At 38.1% G+C, this 20,062-nt stretch overlaps 1 protein-coding gene across 8 annotated transcripts in view; it reads left to right on the top strand.

Annotated features, from left to right (window-relative positions):
* Positions 1–20,062, top strand: part of NEBL (nebulette) — a 272,299-nt gene that overhangs the window by 187,693 nt on the left and 64,544 nt on the right. For 5 of the 8 annotated variants that reach the window (XM_087776472.1, XM_087776452.1, XM_087776477.1 and 2 more), the window contains exons 5-7: positions 3,704–3,814; positions 11,536–11,637; positions 13,223–13,324. The exons of 2 other annotated variants lie outside the window; for them this stretch is intronic. In XM_087776472.1, coding sequence (XP_087632598.1) covers positions 3,704–3,814; positions 11,536–11,637; positions 13,223–13,324 — 315 coding nt within the window. The remainder of the gene's footprint in view (positions 1–3,703; positions 3,815–11,535; positions 11,638–13,222; positions 13,325–20,062) is intronic. One more of the 8 variants, XM_087776466.1, reaches the window with a different exon arrangement.

The raw sequence follows: 20,062 nt of genomic DNA, 5'->3' as shown, positions 1-20,062 counted from the left end.
TCTCCCTGTATTGGCTTTATTGATTTATGCTCAGTTCCCTCTTCAAGATACTAAACCAAGACCACCTTTTCTGGCTTTTGCATGAAGCCCGCGTTTGCTGTTTTGTGGTTTATGTAGAACTGGCATGAAGATGGAAATAAATATCCATAGAGAAGGAAATCCACCTGAAATTTCAACAAAAAATCATGACACTATTTCTGGGAAAAAAGTGTTCCAGGAGAATGAAAAAGAAGTTTCATAGCCTCACATACTTGGGTGGCTTCTATAAATTTCATTTTTTCCTCTACACAGAAAATTTGACTGTCACCTTCTAAATAGTTTACTTGAGGGTAAGCAACCAGGTTTTCCTCTCTCTCTCTTTTGTCCTAGCTGTCCCCAGGGTAAGCTAGAGAGAGCAGGAGTAGTCCCTGTCCCCACTGCGTAACTTCACCCTCCTTGCCAGCCTACAAAGCTCTCACCAATTTCCCTGTTCTCTGCAGTGAGAAAATGAAGTTGATGAGAGCAGTCTAGGCAGGGAGCCCTCATTTTGATTTTCCTGAGAGAAAATGGACATTTCTGGAAAAATTGCAATTTTCCTGTGGAAAATATTTCTGAAGGAAAATTTCTGATCATTGCTAGCTCTGTGCCAAGTCTTTTTCTTGTCTGAAGACCAGTATACTGAATTCTTCCTTACGCAGAACTTTTTTTTTAATAAGGTGTCACAAACAGTGATAAAGGTATTTAAAATTGCTTGAGGGGGAAACAATGTTGAAAAAAAAGTATGTGTTTCATCACTTTTTTCATCACTTTATTTCTGCCATAAGAAGAGATTGCACTGTTTTTCTTCTTATCTGAAAGGAATAATCTAAAGCAAACTGAAGGCAGTTTAATTTTCTCCTTTGCACAGGGCAATATCTCAAATAGTAACTATATGTCAATGCTCAACACTATTTTCTGTTTGTTTTTAAAGATGATGAGCCAAGTGAATCTTAAGCAGTATTTTCAACTTCCAGAGAAAGTTTCAGAGTTTTTCTTACTTGTGGGCAGAATCCTCCTTTTACTTTTTTTTTTTTTTACTATGTTAATGTTATTTTTGTGGTTTACTGCATCATTTACAATCATATTACAATTTTCAGACTGTTTTTCGTTCTTCATAGTTTTTTATGGTATCAAATTTCATGTTCAAGATTTCCTCTTTTTTATGGTAGCAGGTATTAGTCTCCTGGACTTCGCTAGTTTTGTTTTATACAAATACATCAGATGATAATCTAATTTGCTGTCTAGAGATTAAAATGGCATTTTCTGTGTTCTTGAACATTTCCTCCTACAAAATCCTACATTGTGGATTTTAAGTTCAGAGCTCAGCTTACTGACTGTAACGGGGAATATAAAAATAAAAATTTAATAGTGTTTAAACTATTCCAAAACAGAGGGTCAGTCAGAGTTAAGTTAAAAGAGCACAAAGCCTGCCTTAATGCAGCTTCCTATTGACACACTGGTGTACAAGAGAGATAAGAAAAATAAAAAATGAGTACTTACAAATTAGTTCAATCTGAAGTCATACCTACTTAAATAATTGCCTTGTATTTCTGGAGTTAATAAATAGTGCCACTACAGAGTAGAGGTTACATCAGTGACCTTTAATACTTGATCTCTCTGTAGAGTAGTTTCATATGTAGATTTGATAAAGAAAATTCAGTTTAGCTAAAACTTGAAAATTAACATGAAATGAGAAATAAATGTACACATGCTAACATGGAAAATAATCGTTCTAAGAATATTGATGAAATAATAACATTTTTTTCATGCTTCCTTGGAACTGATTTACAGATCTGGGAATAGTTCTGCACTAAACTGTCCAAAACTAAACTAGACAGCTATTGAACTCCTCCTGGCCCGTGACTGCTTCAAGGTTACTTAAGTCAGTTAATAAGAATAATGTGAAAAGATAGGAAGAACACAGCTGTCAAATAGAAAGTCAAATATTCCTACATGAAGCTAAAGAAACAGTCATCTTTTCCCAGGAGAGTGGACACCTAATTGTAATTTCTGTTAGTTTTCTCATGTTGGGAGTTGATATGCTTCTGTTTTTTGATGTCTTGGTTACATAGCTCATTCACCAACAGAAAAACGTAGATGTTGAACCAGCAAAGTGGCAATGTAATAAAACATCTGTAAACCTGTAGATTTTGTAAGTAACTGTACCGGTCTGCTTCTCAGAATGGTATGAAGTGGGGAACATCTTAAAAGTGACAATGTGAAGCAGGAGAAGTAGCAAAATAGTTTTTGTGGCATATGTTTATATACTAATTACACTTTTGTGGGGGATCATTTGTTAGCAATGCTTCAGTCTTATTAAAGATTATTTGCTTTGCCAGTTGCAAGATGTAATCAGTATAGGGAGGTTGTAGACATTTTTTTGTTTCAGTTTAGGTTGTGTTTATTTCCCCAGAGGCCTGATCATGATGGATTTACACTGTATAAGGAGATGGCACATTTTGAGTTTCCTAATTTGATACTTCCATTCATATAGTAGCAGTGCAAAAAAGAAACCCCTTTTTGTCTTAATCTCTCAGCCTATATATCATTTTGTAATCTGAGATAGTCAGGGCAGATACTAATATATTGCCTTGGGCACCCTGATCTGTGACTCAGATGCAATCTTGCTGCCTTAAACACAAACAGATACAACATTTTCTCACAGTTCTAGTATCCTGTCCTAAAAGAGTCTGAATCGCCATAGTCAAGAGTTCCCATCTCAAAACTTTTACGGTATTCTTTTATTGCTATCAAGGGTTTTAGTTTCAAATCCTTCTCCTCCTGATCAGCTTTCAATCTTATTTAGTATTTGCTGTTTTCTTGGGGATTATTTTAATGCTTGCTCCTGAGAGCTATTAGAAAATGAATTTTCTTGATGCTTGCTGCTTCTTCAGGCATCAAAATCTGGTGAATTTTCTTGATGTAAGCCTAAAAGCTTCTGACAAGGATAAGTGCAAGATCAGCTTTTCAGGCAATTTTAATATGTGAGTGTGTGTATATGTAAGTATAACACAGTACAGTGAAAGCTAGATGAATATCCACCATTGAGCTCAGTTTCTATTATAAAAATAAATTTGTGTATAAACTCACAATCCAATTCCATTTTCCTTTACCATGATGACAATTGAATGTAAATATTATTTTTCTTTGTGAACCTGGGGGCTAGGCAAAATGTGTATTGTGCTAGTAATTTCCTAACAGTGGAAGAAATAGATGTTTGGGCTATAAGTATTTCATGTAAACCTATTTATTTATGAGGAATGCACAAAATCTTTTTTTTCTGAAAACAGAAAAAAAAAAAAAAAAGAAACCTGAGGAAATATTTACTTAGCTGATAGATTCAAGTGTGTTTTGAGCAAAAAAACCTTTCCCTTATGCTTTTCCCTGGGCTGTCTTCTCACCTTGTTAATTTTCTGTTTCTGTATATTTCTTCTTCTTCCTCCTATCCACGTGTACCTCTGCTGCAATAACAGACTCAGAGAAATCTCTCTGCTGACTGTGCCTCATATGTCTCTGTTTTGGGAAGAAGCTGTTCTTGTTTCAGGGTTCTGGTTCCATTAAGGAGCTTAATTATTTATTACATTTCTTTCTGAATACAAGCACACTACGATGCTAGGTTTAACCCAGCTCATATCATTATACCTGCTCTGCCGAGGTCACAGAAGTATAATGTTGCTCTTTTCAGGTTCTCTATAAACAAAAACACGATGCTGAGAAAGGAACTTCAGATTATGCACGTATGAAGGAGCCTCCAGATATTAAGCATGCCATGGAAGTCAATAAATACCAGAGTGATGTAAGTACTCCTCCACCTGAAATTAGTTCACTTGTTTTGGGTAGATACATCTGTTATAGCTAGCTGAACTGAACTGGGCATGGAATATTTTCGTATTTCATTAGTTGGTATTTTTTTACATTATTTCCTCTGCAGTAATTTGGGACACGATGTGTGTTTAAAATATGCTATGAGTAACGGTATGTGACTTTTATTCCAGACTTCAGTGGAAAGTGGTTGGTTTTGTTTATTAGTAGTAATTGTTATTAAGTGCGATCAGTTTGAAATAAAATTACAAAGACAGGTGTCTGAATTCATGTGTACCTACTTGTACTTTAAAAGTGTATAAAGCTCGCTGTTTACATGAACACCAGCACCGTTTCAGTGTCTTACAGTGTCAACATTTGGGAGTTCTTCTAGGGTTCTGCTTAGAGGGGAAAGGCGGGCTGTTTCTGCCCTGCTGTTGCACACTTTTATGCACACGAATAACTTTGTTCCCATCTCATGAGTACGTATCAAATGAGTTCCAAAGAACAATTTATGACTGACTTTACAGAAACTGAGCCGTAGCGTTCAATTTGATGCCTGGCAGTAGTTTATGCTGTTGTCCAAAGTATTTGTTCTTGTAGTTTTACTTAAATAATTTACAGATAAATTAGAGTATTTAACAATATTTTTAAAGTTGGTTGGGTTTTTTTTTGTTTTTGTTTTTTACAGCTGCTTGTTAACTTCTTGAAGTTCTTTAGGTTTTCACAATATAAAAAGCCTAATAATAGTATTTACATTTTTTATTAGTTTCAAGTCAGGTTTGATTTCATGGTTGAGCTAGCTTATACTAGCTCAATGCACCATTGCTAGGGGTGGAAATACTACCAAGATTAGTGTCTTGAATTATACAAAGACAACTTTGAAGAAAAATATCTTAGGTTTTGTAAAAACTTACTTATGAGAAAAGTAAATTTTAGGAGAATATTGGCTAAAATAGTGAGGTCATTTTAAAGGGTGCACAGAACCAGTAAGAGCAGCTGACATGTAAATACCTTTAAAGTTATGATCCATTTCCATTCTTCTTAGGTAAGCAAGTCAAGTCAGGTAGGTATGTGATTTTGTAACTCTCATTTCTCAGATAGATGGATATTTGTTTGTTGCTAACAATATAGAAAATGAAGCTTGGGTGTTCATTTTGAATTAACTTAAATTTACCCTATCTTCCCTACTGACAGTGTAACAAACACTCTTAGGTTATGTAGGCTGAAAGCTAAATGTCAATGTTAGATGTATGTCTGTGTGTGCAGAATCTTGACAGCTGGCCGCTGATTAAAAGGCTGCTGGAGAACTTCAGGGAAGCATTATGTTTGAAGAATAACTTTTTCTTCTGCTGGGAAATACCTGCGTTAGAAGTCCCAGCGGTAATTTGCAACCTGCCTTGATTACAGAATTCCCTCTTCCTGTCAAACTCCGGCCGTCTCTGCTGTTGGAAGCATCAGGATGTCAGATTGACGGAGAGTAGGAGCTGAGAACATGAACTTCTCTCCCTATAAGCAAGAGGTTTTTTTACCTAGCAGTAGGAATGATGGTGGACTACTAGGGAAGGAAATAATGTTGGGAAGAGAGATGGGAATCCCTCTCAGAGAAGGTGGTGGGACCAGGAGGAACATGAGACGAGTTTTTGAATCAAATTCATCACGATCTGAGGATTAGTATGCTAGTGCAAAACCCATTCCCCTTCTACAGCTGTACGTCACCTGCTAACAGAATTAAGGAGAGCAGAGTACAGATGTGAGAGTAAATGAAATTCAGTTGTTTCATCTTCTTTCACTCTTAAAGCAAGCAAAAAAAGGAAGGCAAACATAGGAGGGAAGGATGTTTTGATAAATGAGAACTTTTAACAGCATGTTAAAAATAATGAAAAAATACGAAGGAAATTATTTTCAGCCTGAGCAAACTTCAAAAAAATCAAACAAACACTCCGTATCCAACATAAAACTCTAACCAGTTAGTTTCATCTGTTTAAGAACAGATTCTTTCTGGTTGCTCATGGGGAGCTGCAGTGCAATGGGGGTGTATCTTTATCACACATAAAGGAGCAAGTTATGTAAGTCCAGTTATTGTTCAGCGGAGTTACACAGCTCCTGCGGGTAATTGTTTGGGCACCATGGTGAATAGCTGTGGATTTCTTGGTTTGTAAGTACAGAGCCGCGTGAGTCTTCATCTGTGAGTCAGAGTGTGGAATAGTGAGCATCCCAAATGTGGAGCATTTGTCTTTCCAAACTATTTCAGGCTATTTGTAGAATCACAGCTTTGGAAGTGCAAGGAAAAAGGAGGGAAACTACTGGGGGAATAGAAGGACAAAGCTCTTTTATCCACCACTTAGTACAGTATACCTATGGGAGCAGAATGCATGTTTACCTACAATGCTCTGCCAACTCGATTCAACCTTTACATGCAGGGTTTGCATCTAATAGGATTAGGATGTGTTTAAGACTATTTACTCAGCCTTAAAATAAGGCTGACATTTATACTCAACTCTGTGAAAAGTGCAATTTCCTTTAAAAATTAAGACTGTATTCAACTTACAATACATTTGTGCTGACATTTTGAAACTGTCATGTGCTGTAGGCCTTCACACCACTTTGAATATCATTAACACACTGTGTGAGTGTGGGCTGAAGCTGCATAATAGGGAAATACTGTAAAATCTCCCAAGCAATGTGATCATGTATAAGAAAAACATTTTTCACTTCTTCATACTTAGACTGAAGAAAATTGCTCTCAAAACAACAAAAGGTACTTTTTGATGATAGGGAATTTACTTGAAAAAATAATTTAAATACTATGCTTATCCAAACCAGAGTATTTTTCTCTATAAATTGTGTTTGTGTTTTGTGAAGTGAATGTTAATGATGTGACTTCAGCACACAAAGACATTTGGAGAAAAGTGAAGTCGGGACCATCAGCCTACTTTATGCCTGTCATTTAGCTGATGTCATTTAGCTTATCTAGAAGTTTCCGAACTTGGGACCAAAATTAGGTGGTGGCCCTTAGAAAACCATCAGGTCACAAAATAGTGGTTTGCCTTATGTGTATCTGAGGATCAAACGGATGGAAGAATAAAACTGAAGAGTGAAATGACATGACAATTAAGTCGAAGAAAACACTTGCCGCATTGTGTGTGGGTAGAAGCTGCACATAGCATTTCATGAAAGTACTCAAAGCTGTGGATCGCAGTTTTGTCTGTTCCATGACCTGGTCCATCACTGGGCATTATGAATAGCAAACCAACGTTAAGTATTTGTACAGCAATTTATATGTTCTGCTTGGTTAAAATTATTGATTCTCCTCACAACATTACATTGTATAAAATAAGGAAGCGGTGTTCTGATTTTACAAACAAGAAAACTGCAATAGGCTCATCTGTGGATGTTCAAAAGGCAGTTTGCAGATCTGAGGTTGGAGCCCTGGTATCTTTTCTCTTACACTTATGTGTGGAACAGTGCTGATTTTAAAATGTTAGTTGACAGTTGGGCAAACTTTTGATGCATATGTATTCTCTTTGCAGTCCATACAATGCCAGTAGTAGTAATTTCTAATGTTTCACTGACCATCTAAATTTGACTATTTAAGAAGTCTATATTGTCTTAGGAGTAAGCTTTTTTTCATGTTCAGGATATTGTGCAGTCACAATCCACACAAAAAAAATTTACATTGTTTCTGATAAGACCAAATCAGCAGATCTTAAACTTGATGTGCTTAAACACCATCAATAACATACCAAAATGTCGATGTTTGTTTTGATGCAGATCATGTTGAAGTCAAGCTTCTCCTGGCTCTCTGTTCAGCATCTGCATTAGAAAAATCACCTTTCACTGACTAACTTTCTGCTGACAGTGGTTGTCAACAGCAGGTCCCCCTGGACCACTTCCAACTGGTGCTGAAAATGATGTGTTTACTCCTGATGTAATTGGGACCAATCAGTTTTCAAGCCCATTACTGGAAAGGATGACTGCATCAATCTGTAATGGGTCAGAAATGTGTTTGTCTCTTCTACAGGAGCCGGGAAACAGTTTTCAACACCATTTGAGTGGGGATCAGAAAAGCTGTTGCCAATGATGATTGTCACCAGCTAGTCATTTTCTTAGTGTTGATGGACCCCAAAGTGCAGATGAGAGAAAAGGGGGCAGAGACACAGCTGACAGGCCATTAGTTAGTGGACTTGCAGCTCTTAGAAAATACTAAGCAGGGACTAACAGTAAGAGACAAATTCTCTTGCAGATAGGTGCGCCCAGCTCCTTGCTGACTTTGTGTGCATCTCAGAAGAGGGCAAAATGTGTTCATAGCTGCTTGTGCATATTTTAAAAATTTATTACCTATAGCTTGGAATAGTTTTGGAGTTGGAACAGGGGAGAAGACAAAAGACTGCAGGAAAGGTCTGAGTCCTTTAAACCTAGGTGTGCTTGGGTCACCATGTAGCAGCAGTTTCCATTTGTTGATTGACAACCTGAGATGTTTTCCAGCCTTGTTAGAAATCTGTTTACTTTGCAGCATTGTAGTGCATTCCAGTGCACTGGCACCTTCATGAAAGGTGAAGCATCTTCAGCACCCTCAGCTGGAGTAAATAGATGGGCATGTTTATCCTCAGTGGACCTTCTGCCTTTTTGTAAGAGCTGGAGGTTAGACCCTATTACAATTAGTCTACCAATTATGAGCAAGCTCTGAATGTTCTCCATGCTTTGCAAAAACTACTGGCAATTCAGAGTATGTAATCACATTTGGGATTAAAGACAAGAGATGGCTTTTGTTCAGGTTATCGTTATTTTTTAAAAATATTCAGCAATGTAACCTCTTTTTATTGTAATTTCAAATTGGGGTAGAAAACCACTTTAAATTTAGTTAGTATTTGCAGTTTACTATTTGCAACTTCAAAATTTGAGATGGTACAATTTTTTTCCCCTTTTTGTCCCAGCTTCTTTCTCACTTGCATTTCCCACTGGTCTACTGTTACTCTTCATTTAGGTCTGTCACTGCTGCTCTTAAGTTGTTGGTATCTCAGTTACTTTTTCCTATGCAGAGGCCAGTTTGTGCAGATGTTTTGTAGACCCGTGGTCCTCATGAAAAGGAGTAATTCTTGAGCCTTTGGTGATGTTTTTTGGTAGAGCCTGAGCAATCCTTTGAAGTGAAGATTGAGTGAGGGCGTCGTGTAATGCCTGGAGGTTCCAGTCAGGGTTTGAGCCTCTTGGTAGGGAGCTGAACCAACTCAGGAGAAGTCTCCTTCCCTGGGTGCTTCTGCTTTTTCCTTTCTTTTGTTGCTTGACCAGGCTTCATTTTCTCTTCTCCCCTTTTGTAGGCTTCTCCACTTCCATCTTCTTGGTGCCCATGGGTGCACACCCCAGGCTGGTTGCTTTGCCCTGTCTACATCTGTTTCCCTGCTCTCCTGGAATACCTCTGGTTTACTGTTCTAACATAGCACTATAAAAAAAAAAAAAAATCACTAGATGGAACAGAATAGCAGCTGTGTAATAGAGGCCAGCACATTGTCCCAATGGGAAAGGGTCAGCATCCAGGGATTGAGGTTATTCAGGAAATGGGAAACATATTTTTTCTTTCTTTGGCCTACCTCTGACAAACTACTGTTCTGCTGCATAACATTTTTATTCTCACCGGAGTATGACAAGCTGTGGAATGGAGCAAATATATATTGCAGACATTTGTAAAATGCTAGATGACTTTCCTTCAGACATAAGTAATAGGTATACTGGTTTAGGTGCAGGAAGAATAATAATTCACTCAGGGAAAGCTATAGCAATTGGCCTTGCATCTCATATAATTGAAAATGGTGAAATATAAAGGACTGTCACTGTCTTATTCCCCTCCCCTTTCCCCTGAAATTAACCACAATCCATTATTTCATGTACTATATGATCATGTCATTTGGGAGCAATAAGTGACCACATTTCCTCAACTTTATCACCACTATTCTTGATTCTCTGTTGTTAAATTCACTCCATTCCTGATTTCTATTTTGAGCACATATGCTGGCCTTTAATTTGCAATTTACATGGATGATAGGGTGCTATTCAGAAACCTGTTTCTGCTGCCTTTGTGGTTTTCACCTCACCTCATGTGGTCATTAGGATGAACAGCATATAATTAACTAAATTCATGTAAAGCCCTGAATTGCAAATGCTTGTCTGTACATCTAGTTTCTTAAAAAAATAGAGGAAATCTAAACGTAACCAAAACAAAACTTCCAGTGGTTTTAACAAGCTGTAAGAAGCAGTTTTTATTTTCTTGGTAGGTGATACTTTGGGCTGTATTCATCTAAGCTATTTATTTATTTATTTAGTCATTGATTACACTTGTGTGTCACTCAGTGTAGGTTAAAAATTATAAGATCTATTTGTGGGCAAGCAGCCAACAGTGAAACCTATTTAGCTTGTCTACTTAGCTGAAGCCATATGGACACAAAATTACTTTCCTGTTGCCTGTAAAATATTTGCCAAAAAGTAAGATTTTTTTTCTTTTCCTTTTACAATAACATTTCCACAAGTTATATTTGTTGTTGGGTGCTGTAGTTCATGAGTTTGTTGCATTGTACCCACAGTAAAACTTCACATTGGAAGTAGGAGCTAGATGCAGAGGTTTTAAGTGCAGCTTCAAGCTGAGGACTTTCTTGACGGTGAAATACAATCTTGAGAGGCTGATTAACTTTGTCAAACAACAGAAGAGAATCTAAAAGACTGTCCAGTAAAGCAGGAATTATTCTGATACTTTCTGTTTCCTGTAGACTTTATTTTATGTTTCCTAACTTTTGCCTGAAACTTCAATTTCTGAGACACTTTTGAATACCAGGGACGATTTTCTTAATCATTCAGAATAATTCAGTAAGACAGCTCTTGGAAACTGGCTTAGATTGGCACATGTGCTACAGCAAGGGAGAGGAAAAAGTCTACAGACCCTGGAGAGGGAGAAGAAGGATAGCTTGTGGTCTCGGAGCTCTGTAACGTCCCTGAGGTCTATGCTGTTCCTGTGATTGCTTTGCTAAATGGAGAATGTTTGGACTCTCCTACCTGTGGTTTAGCCTTCTGGCCAAAGTTTTCTGAGCCCATTCATTATAGTAGTGGCTTTTGCACAGACAGAAAGATTCAGTCTTGTACTCCGCATGCTGGAACACTCAGCCTTCTTGTTCCCATGATTGTGTAAAGGAGCGGATAAGTGGAGTTGTGGGGAGTGGGGGATGCTGGGGTGGAGCTGTGTCATTGAGTTACATACCAGCCACACAGCTGCCTATTACTGAGGAAGACATTCACCGTGGTAGAATTACAGTTTCTGTCCAGTGTAGCTGCAGCCTGCTAGGCTGCGGTGCTCAGTATCATAGGGGGGGTAGTTTATATTAAAAAAGGGTACAGCATAGAAAAAATGCGGTGCTCTTAGAAGTTCTCTGAAATTTAATGATAAAACCTAATATTTGGGTCTTTGCAGTGCTTTCATTTTCTTCTACGCTTCTAAGCAAAAGCATTTTTCATTTTAGGATTGTATTTTATGCTTCTGAATTTCTTCCTTATCCTGTTAACCTGTGTGTGTGTCTTACTAAATAATCCCTGTCAAGCAGGACTGTGTTAGAATAAATTAAGCAGAGTTCTATTGAATTTGATGGCTGAGTTGATAGGTCATTCAAAGATTATTTATAAACTTAAAATGTTTTTGTTTGTTTGTTTTAAACAAAACTGTTTTTTGTTTGACAGGTATCCTATAAGAAGGATGTGCAAGATACTCATAGATACACTGAAGTGCTGAACAGGCCAGACATAAAGATAGCGACTGAGATGACAAAGATAATAAGTGATGTATGTTTTCCTGTTACTCTATTTGTAATTTTTAGACATGTTATTTTATTTATTCCAATTTCAGTCAGATTGTTTAAAATGCTGCTGAAATTCTCAAATGTCACGAGCAGAAAACGTGCAACCCCAAACCTGATATGGAGGTTTGACTAAAAAAACCCAAAACCCAACAAGAAAAATATTGCCTGGTATGTTAGAAAGTTATGAGTTTCTTCTATTTTGAGGCTGACAGTATGACAATTGCAATTATTGGTCATTGATCTAAAGACAACGCTAAGCTTACTAAAGTTGGTTTTGTTTCAGCTTTATTCATGACAACCGTTCTCAAAATAAGTCATATGCTCGTATGCTATACTGCACTTCAGAAGACATACCAAGCCTTTTTTTACCTCAGTAGAAGAGAAGCTCGCATCTCAGGTCTCCCCTTCCTCCTCCCACCTCGGCCAGCAGCGACAGGGAAATGCAATTCCCCGCTGTCCTTCTGTGAGCTGTGCAAACACGCTGCCTCTTGCAAGGGGGCTCGCCTCCCTGAACTCCCCTCTCAAATTCTTTTCCCTCCCACCGTGACATCTGCTAATGGATAGGTCAAGGAGCAGTTTGAGAAGCAGCAACGTGTGATGCAGTTTAATATTTTATTGTAGACAACTCAAGCAATATATATATTAAAAGCCCTGAGCCAAGATTTTAAGTAACTACTAATGGTTTCATGTGAGACTGACTAGGCAGCTATAGAGAGACAGTTTTAAGAGACCTGAGATTCACCTTTTGGATATTCAGGATTTTCTGAAAACCAAGAACTTCTACTAAGTCTTATGTTCAACACCCAAATTTACTAATTGGTGTTCAAGCCCTCTTTGAGTTAGAGTGGCTTTGGGACTTTTATTTCTCTGTCTGTTGTTATGACGTGTCCTTGCTGATTCACAGTGCCTGAGTAATGCAAGAAGCCTATTTTAGGCAACGTGTAATTTAGTTTGTGATATCGCAAAGCACCTATTGTCGATTCATCTGTGCTGTTTTCTAATGCATTGTGGAAAAAAATTGCAGCAATTTGCATGGGAGGCAGTTCAGCTGGAAAGATCACGTAACACCAGCCCTGTGGGACTAATTCCGCTCTGTTACACCAATGCAACCTCACTGACATCCAGCAAGATTGCAGTGGTAAAACTGAGAGTGGAATTTGACCTTACATTTCAAAAAAGCTGCCCCTCAGCCTAGTTTTGTTTCCAGACTAGTTTCAGCTGCTACAAATAGTCTTGTGTAAATTGCAGACCCTGTCGTAAGAAATGCTGAGCCACTGTAACTCATTCTGCCTCGATGGGGAGAACAATATTTCTCAGGCTTAAGCTATGCATTTGGTTAAAGTTGAATTTTGTGAATGCTGTGCATTGTGTTTTACAGTAAATAAATATTACGTTGTTAAGGAGCTGAAGCCTGAGAAGGGCTTTTTTCAGAGCTGATTAGAACAGCTCTGAAAGCAGTGTCGATGCAGATCACTAAATGAGTCGTCTTCTACTAGCTTTAATGCTTACATTCCTCTTGATTAAAACAAAAGCAAACAATTTAAGTGATTCATATTCATTTTTTTAAGACTGAGTACAAGAAAGGAAGGGGAGAGATGAATAAGGAGCCTGCTGTACTTGGAAGACCAGATTATGAACATGCTAAAGGAGTTTCAAAACTGTTAAGCCAAGTAAGATTCTCTGTCATTTTACAATGACTTCATTCAGATATCTCATTCCTAGTAATGCAAGAAAATATTTAGATTTTTAGATCATTATCTCTAATTGCATGAAGATTATGTTCTCAAGCTCTTCATACAGTACTGCAATGATTGGTAAATTTAAGATTCTTAGGAAACAGAATATACATTTTTATGCAAAAATACAATTAACTTTGGCTGCTACAACTCATCTTTTGTGAAGATGGTGTATATTTATACAGACTATCTAGGTTTTCTAAAATATTAGCTGTACATAATTTAGAGGCAAATTGTGCTACTCATTCAGTTTGAGTGGAACCTTACCCTGTGATTAATCCCACTGAAGTAACTGGGGTCTTTTGTGTAACTGCTTGCTAATGTGAGTAATGGGATCTGAATTTGGCCTGACATGTAAACCATCCACCTTCCCTCCCCCAAAACTGAACCTTTTATGTACTACTTTCTGTTATATATTAACCTAAAAAAAAGAGAAAAAAAAAAAAGAAAAATGGAGGGATTGCTTTAGTCCATAACGAAAAAGAAAGCTGAAAACACAAATATTTCCTCTTTTCCTCTTACGAGTCTGCTACTCATAAGATTCTACTACAGATCATCCTGACATTGTGACAAGGGATTTTTGACTGCTGACCTGTTTTTGTTTTGTTTTTGTTTTTTTTTTTTTTTCCTTTTTTTTTTTCCTTTTTTCTGAAGTAGTTCTTTAACAGTGTCTTGCATAATCCTCACTAGTAATCCTGTCAGGCTACACTTAGAGCTTTTGTAAACCCAGGAACAAATTCTGCCCTCCTGTAGGAGGAGGAGAACTCCCTTTGATTGGAGAAGGCCGTGTCAGTCTTCCCAGAACTAGAAAAAAACCCTAAGTGTAGTAGTGTATACACTAGAACAGTCTGCAGATCAGTGTTGTGTAACAAATACTTGTGATTTGGCTAGATAGTAAACATCTTCCCTAGAACTAGGATAAAATGAGAATAATGTGTTACAAAGAACAAGCTGCAAAACAGTGCAATGTCCGCTTGCAAGAGGTTGAGCTCCTTTTGCTGTCACCAAACGTTGTCCTTAGGTACCTGGTACATGATCTCCTGTTTCACACTGGACCATTATTAACTTTGAAGCGTTAATACTGCACAAAGGGAAAAGGAAGAAAATGCATGTTTTTTATTGCTTTGTTAATGATGTGTTCAGAATCAAAATTAGTTTGTGTTTTCCAAATAGATTTCTTTCTTCCATTTTGTAATGGATCATGTGCTCATTCCTCTGCCGACGGGCAAGTCTGCTGAGATGCTTTTGTGTTTAGCATCGTGCAGGCTTTGAAGTCAACCTGTGCTTTCTAGGAAGAGCTAGTGCTATGCTGCTGTCACTTCTAAGAAAGGGAGCTGTCTGTCATTTAGCAAACCTCTTCAGTGGTTTTTAAAAGGGTTCATATCTAAATTTAGTGTGTGGTATCCTTTATATCTACTCAGCGGCTGTCTACACACTCCTTTCCTTGCAGCCTATTTCAGAATATAGTGGGGTTGCAGCTGCCTGTCGTCACAAATGGGACCAAAGCGTATCCCTTTCCAATAGCCCTCTCCATCTCACTAAGCCTGGTACCCCTGAGGTTGTGGCCAACAAGCACAACAATCAAAAAATACCAGCTGGATCAAGGGGTCCTGCAGGCTGGTGCTGAGCCACCTACATCACAGGCTTCATTAATGCACTTTTTATCTCATTTTTGTTAGGTGTGCTTTTCCTCTTGGACAATGCATGCTGCATCTGCAAAAGCTTTATAATAGAGTCTCTTCACTGCCAGGGACTGGGATGGCAGCAGTTCCAGTTGAGATGCTTCTGCAGAAGAGAGCATTTGCTGTGCAATTTTAACTTCTTTAGAGAGCCCAAATAGTTAGTGCAGGAGGTGTGGCAGGAAGAGAGGAGCAGTTGACAAAATGTAGCTTGCTTACAGTTTATTTGTAAAGAAGATTCTTACTAAACCTCGGTGGTCCAAACTCTGCAGCCACTGGACCTGGATCCAGGTTTTGGGATCCTTCCTTCTCTTATCCTCTCCTCAGTCTACACTGTTGTGGCTGCTTGTGGTGGGCCTTGTACTTTTAGAAAGGGAAGCAGTGCTTCAGCCTGACACTCCTCTGCCAGCCATCTGCACGCAGCAGCACGGAGGCTGTAAATACCAGGCTGCTTTCAGCAGTGGGGAGGTGCACTCAGCAATTCCCCACCTCCTCTGAAGGAAAGGCAGTGGCCATGAGTTGTCTAATGTTTTTATATATTATTTGAATCATCATAACACTTAGACACACTGATCATAAATCAAGAGCACAGAAAAATGAAGATGACCCCTGTGTCCAAAGAGCAGGGTGCTGGGGCAGGGTGAGGAATGCACCTGTGCTGTAGGAGAGGAAGAGCCCTAAATGTGGGTCAGTCATGTCAGTCCTCTTCATGCAAGGATCGTGAAGCAGGCTTGTAACAATTACAAAATTTAAAAAATAGTGAAGTTAATGATCTCTTTATTGTCTCCAGACTTTCTGGCTTTTAGGGTTTCCGTTTGTTTCTCAGCAAATGGAAGCATTATAAACTTTTTGTGCTGAAAGTTGATAATCTCCCTTAATAGCATGAATCTATAAGCTACGACATGCAGAGAAATATTAGTTATTTGACCCTCACAGCAAATTTGCAAAGTTGACAATTCTGATGGATGTAATGGGAAGAGAAGATGATAACATGTTTTAATGTGGTGCATATGGGTAGGTAATTTAGGGAGTATAGAGAACAGGAGCAAGAAGAGGTCAGGCAGCGTGGGTGTAACGAAGAGAGAAAGCAATCAAGGCAAGCAGGAAGGCAAACAAAGTGAAGAAAATAGTGTTAATGTTTGACTGGCACTCGAGGCTCTACAAAATCGGTGTACTCTCTTTCTCTCCCTCTTTTCTTTCTTTTTTTTTTTTTTATTTTAACAAAGCTTTTGACAACAGCAGCAGCAAAAATAATAGCTCCCAGGACTAGTATATTTACCCACAGCACGCGGTAACCTCTTTCTGTTGATTTTAAACCAAATTTAAAACAGAAACTGTGTTAGCCCTTGTGAAAACATGAAGCTTGTCAATGTGTCGAATTTACATTGTATAATTTGGGTTATTTTTTTTGTATTTTTTATAAAAGCAAGCTCTTTTTTATGTCTTCTTTATGTCTTCTAACACATTTTATTAGCTTTTTCAAAGAGCTGCTGATATGAAGTATTCCCCTCATGTTGTTCAATAATTGGTTTTATGATGAATAATTTGGGATATTTGTATTTTGTGCTGGATCTGGTGCTTATTGTTTCAGGGATAAAATTGTTAGAGGTAGACCGTTTTTCAAAATGTACCTTCTCTGAGATTATCAGTAACAACACAAAGAGCCTAGGATTTTCTCAGTCTTTCTTCGCTTTAAACTCTGCTACTGCTTTTAGCAACCAATATTTTAATTTAGCTCTTTGTTTATGTTTAATTTCCTTCAATATCTATGTGCTCTGACAGGTTTTCCATTTTTTTAATATGTTTTCATATGGTCATGAGGAAATGCTTTAGCTGCAAGTGTCTGCTTCATCCTGGGATCCCAGTGGTTGAATGATTCAATTTTTGTAGTTTCTTTGTAAATCTGAACAGTGGGTGATGTCATCCACTTCTGAAACTGAACACTCCCTGTGTGAACAGCTTTGAACTACAGATTTGATTTAGGAATGTTGCTGCAAAGCTTCAAAAGACACTGCTCTGTCCAGCTGCAATTCTGACTTTTATAGGTTTTGTGCAAGGCCAATGAGAAGTTTGTTTATCCAGGCCTTATTTAATTCCAGTTTGGGTTTTCAGGGATGTTGTTGTGTTAAAAGTCTGCAAAGTCTGCTCTTTCTTCAGCAACAATTAGAGAGCAACCTACACACATTTCTTTTAAATTAACCCCCACTATATACTCGCTAAAAAAATAAACAAATTTAAGACTTTAATTAGGATGGTAAATAAGTAGCCATCGTTTTAAACCCTCATTAAAATAAAGCTTTTGGTTAACGATGGAATTTATAGATAAGCTTCCACTAACAACTGTCATTTCTACTCCCACTTTTTGTTTGCTCTTCCACCATGTTATAGCATTGCTAAGACCTCCCACCTTCAGATGGTTTAGAAAACACTGATGAAGTATTTTTCTTCCTTGTTTTTAATCAGAACCCTTTCTCTCAGGCGTATTTTTCCCATTTAAACTGCATTCATAACTTTCTCCTGTTCAAAAGAAAGATAAATACCGTGTGCGTTACTTCACAGTGACTCATCCATGGGCTTGCTCTTCCCTCTTCTCCCTCTCCCACCCCATGCTTTCTTTCAAGAGGGAGAAGGAAACAGAAAAATACTGATAAAAGAGAAAGTGAATGGGTGTGTAGCTTTCAATGAGATGAATCCCCTATGACAAGTCAGAGTTAAATTACTGCTGGAAGGGCTCTTGAGATCCCACCAGGGTCATCTGATATTATTGTGGCACCTCCATTTTGCCCCGGAGCGACATGTGCAGTGGTGTTGGGGAGGAGAGTGAAGGCAATAAGAAGAGCAGCCAGATGAGGCAGTGGGGCCTAGAGGTACCGAGACATCCCTCACTGCAATGGGAACGTTTACAGTTGGATTGGTCTCCTTAAATTTGGGACCATCCTGCACATCGGCATCGGGACACACAGCCCTGTGAAGACTGGGTTCACTGGCTCTCCCTCTTTCCTTCAGTACCAGTGATGTGATCTGAAGTGACACTAATGAGGATTTATTACTGGAATCTCTAGATTGAAATGTATTGCTAAAAAAAATCTTTAAAAATTGCATGAAATGGCTGCAGCTGGAAGACGGCAAGCCAGTTGTGAGGAGAGGTCCCTTTGGCACTGGCATTTTCACACTTAAAAAGGATATCGAGGACCACGTTGTGCATTCAGTCCGTGTGCACGGTTTGAGGCCATTTGTTGGCTGGGCAGAAGACAGCCTGCAGTAGTCAGATATTTAAACTGTTGTGCACGATGTTGTTACGATGTGCCCTGGTGCCCAAGGAGTAAAAGACAATTTTGCTCACGATGCTGACTTGATCCGTGGTTTCGGAGGCTGTTTGAATCACATATTCCAGCACTGCCTGATTTTTATTAGAAGGCAAGTTTTTGATACACCTTTTAAAAGAGAAAAGCCCTCTGATTTATTCCTTCACTGCTCATACAGGACGTGGATTTGCCTTTGACAAAGGCAGTGACTTTGTATTCAGATATATGCTCTTGCACTTGATTCAAAGCCAAGGCAAATATCAAACAATATGAACCAGATGAATCTACCAGAAGGCAATAGATATTCTTTTCTAGAGTTAGTGTGAAAGATTATGAAGTTCATCATTTGTTCAGATAAAGTTTCTCTTTAAAAGTAACTATGTTTTAGAATTTCCTTCCTTTGAAAAATTAACGTAAGTGCTGGAATCATAATGTAGTTCTTGAACATATATGGTTAGTTTCTGTTTGGGTGGCTTAGTTTTGGTTTCTTGTTATCCTGATTAATGAAATATTGGGCATCGTGGCTAAACATAATGAGGTTGTGTAAGCTAAACCATGTTGAGAGTCTTTTGAGGCAAGGAAAAACTAAAAAAGGAAAAAGAAAATTCTTCCCACAACTAAAGCTGAGAAAAAAAATAACTTTTGAAGGAGATTGTTTGAGGTGGTTTAACCACTTTATCAGACATTCATGTGGGAATAGAGAAAAAAGGAGTAAGGAAAAAGCCGCGTATTTATTTAATGCAGAGCGTGGTAAATTATAATGGATGTTGCATCGGCTCAGATATCAGGTGTCTGACTAACATTCATGAAAGCAGCATAATTCAGACTGAACTTTATTCTCCTCCATTATGCCCAGCTGTTGCAAAGAAGCAAGGCGTGTGTCCAGAGTCTCCAGATGTTTGATGATCATGCACAACAAGGGGGGCAAAGGAGGGAGATTTACTATTTGTTCAATTTCATATTTTCAGATTCTGAATTCAGTTCTTCATCATGTTTTATAGAATTTTTGTGATTTATTTACTTCTAATGCCATTGCCTCAACATTTATGTATTGCTGATTTCTTCTTACGAGTCTTGTCATTCCCCCCTTTTTCTTTTCAACAAGAAGAGAGTGAAAGCGATGGTGGACAGTCATTTAATTATGCTTTCTAACACTGTAATGAGGTGGGCATTGTCCCCAAGAAGGGACTGTACTACAGATTTCGTGGGAAATTTCTGGCAGAATTAAAAATAGACCTGGGGGCTCTGGTGACAGCCTAGCACAGCATGAGTGACACATGGACCTGGAGGTGGGAAGACGGCCGAGTGGAAAGTTTGATTCTGACTTTCCACTTTCAAGTGGTTGAAAAACTTATGAGTGATTTATTTTGCAAGTTCTAAAATATATTCATCCTATAAATTAATTTTTTGTTAAAAACACATTTTTGATGTTAATTATGAATTGAATGATTCTCAGCAAGTAGATTATTGTTGCTAGTCAGACAGTTCTGGTTTATTTGATTACTCAGGTGAGTCACATGGTTTTGTTTCCTTTTTATAAATCCTTCAGCACCAGTAATTGCATATCACAATCTTAAAATTATTTTTTTTATTTTAGTAAAATTCAGATACATAGAAATTACTTTGAAACCAGCACAAGACAATCACAGGTGTGGCTAAACTGAGCTTCTTTAAATGTCTTCATTGTT

This window comes from Nipponia nippon, unplaced genomic scaffold, assembly GCF_047370975.1.
Source record: "Nipponia nippon isolate SJK-2023a ecotype South Korea unplaced genomic scaffold, ASM4737097v1 scaffold_1, whole genome shotgun sequence".
Classification (NCBI taxonomy): domain Eukaryota; kingdom Metazoa; phylum Chordata; class Aves; order Pelecaniformes; family Threskiornithidae; genus Nipponia; species Nipponia nippon.
The sequence above is the reverse complement of the archived record's forward strand: the minus strand, read 5'-3'. Positions and strand labels throughout refer to the sequence as shown.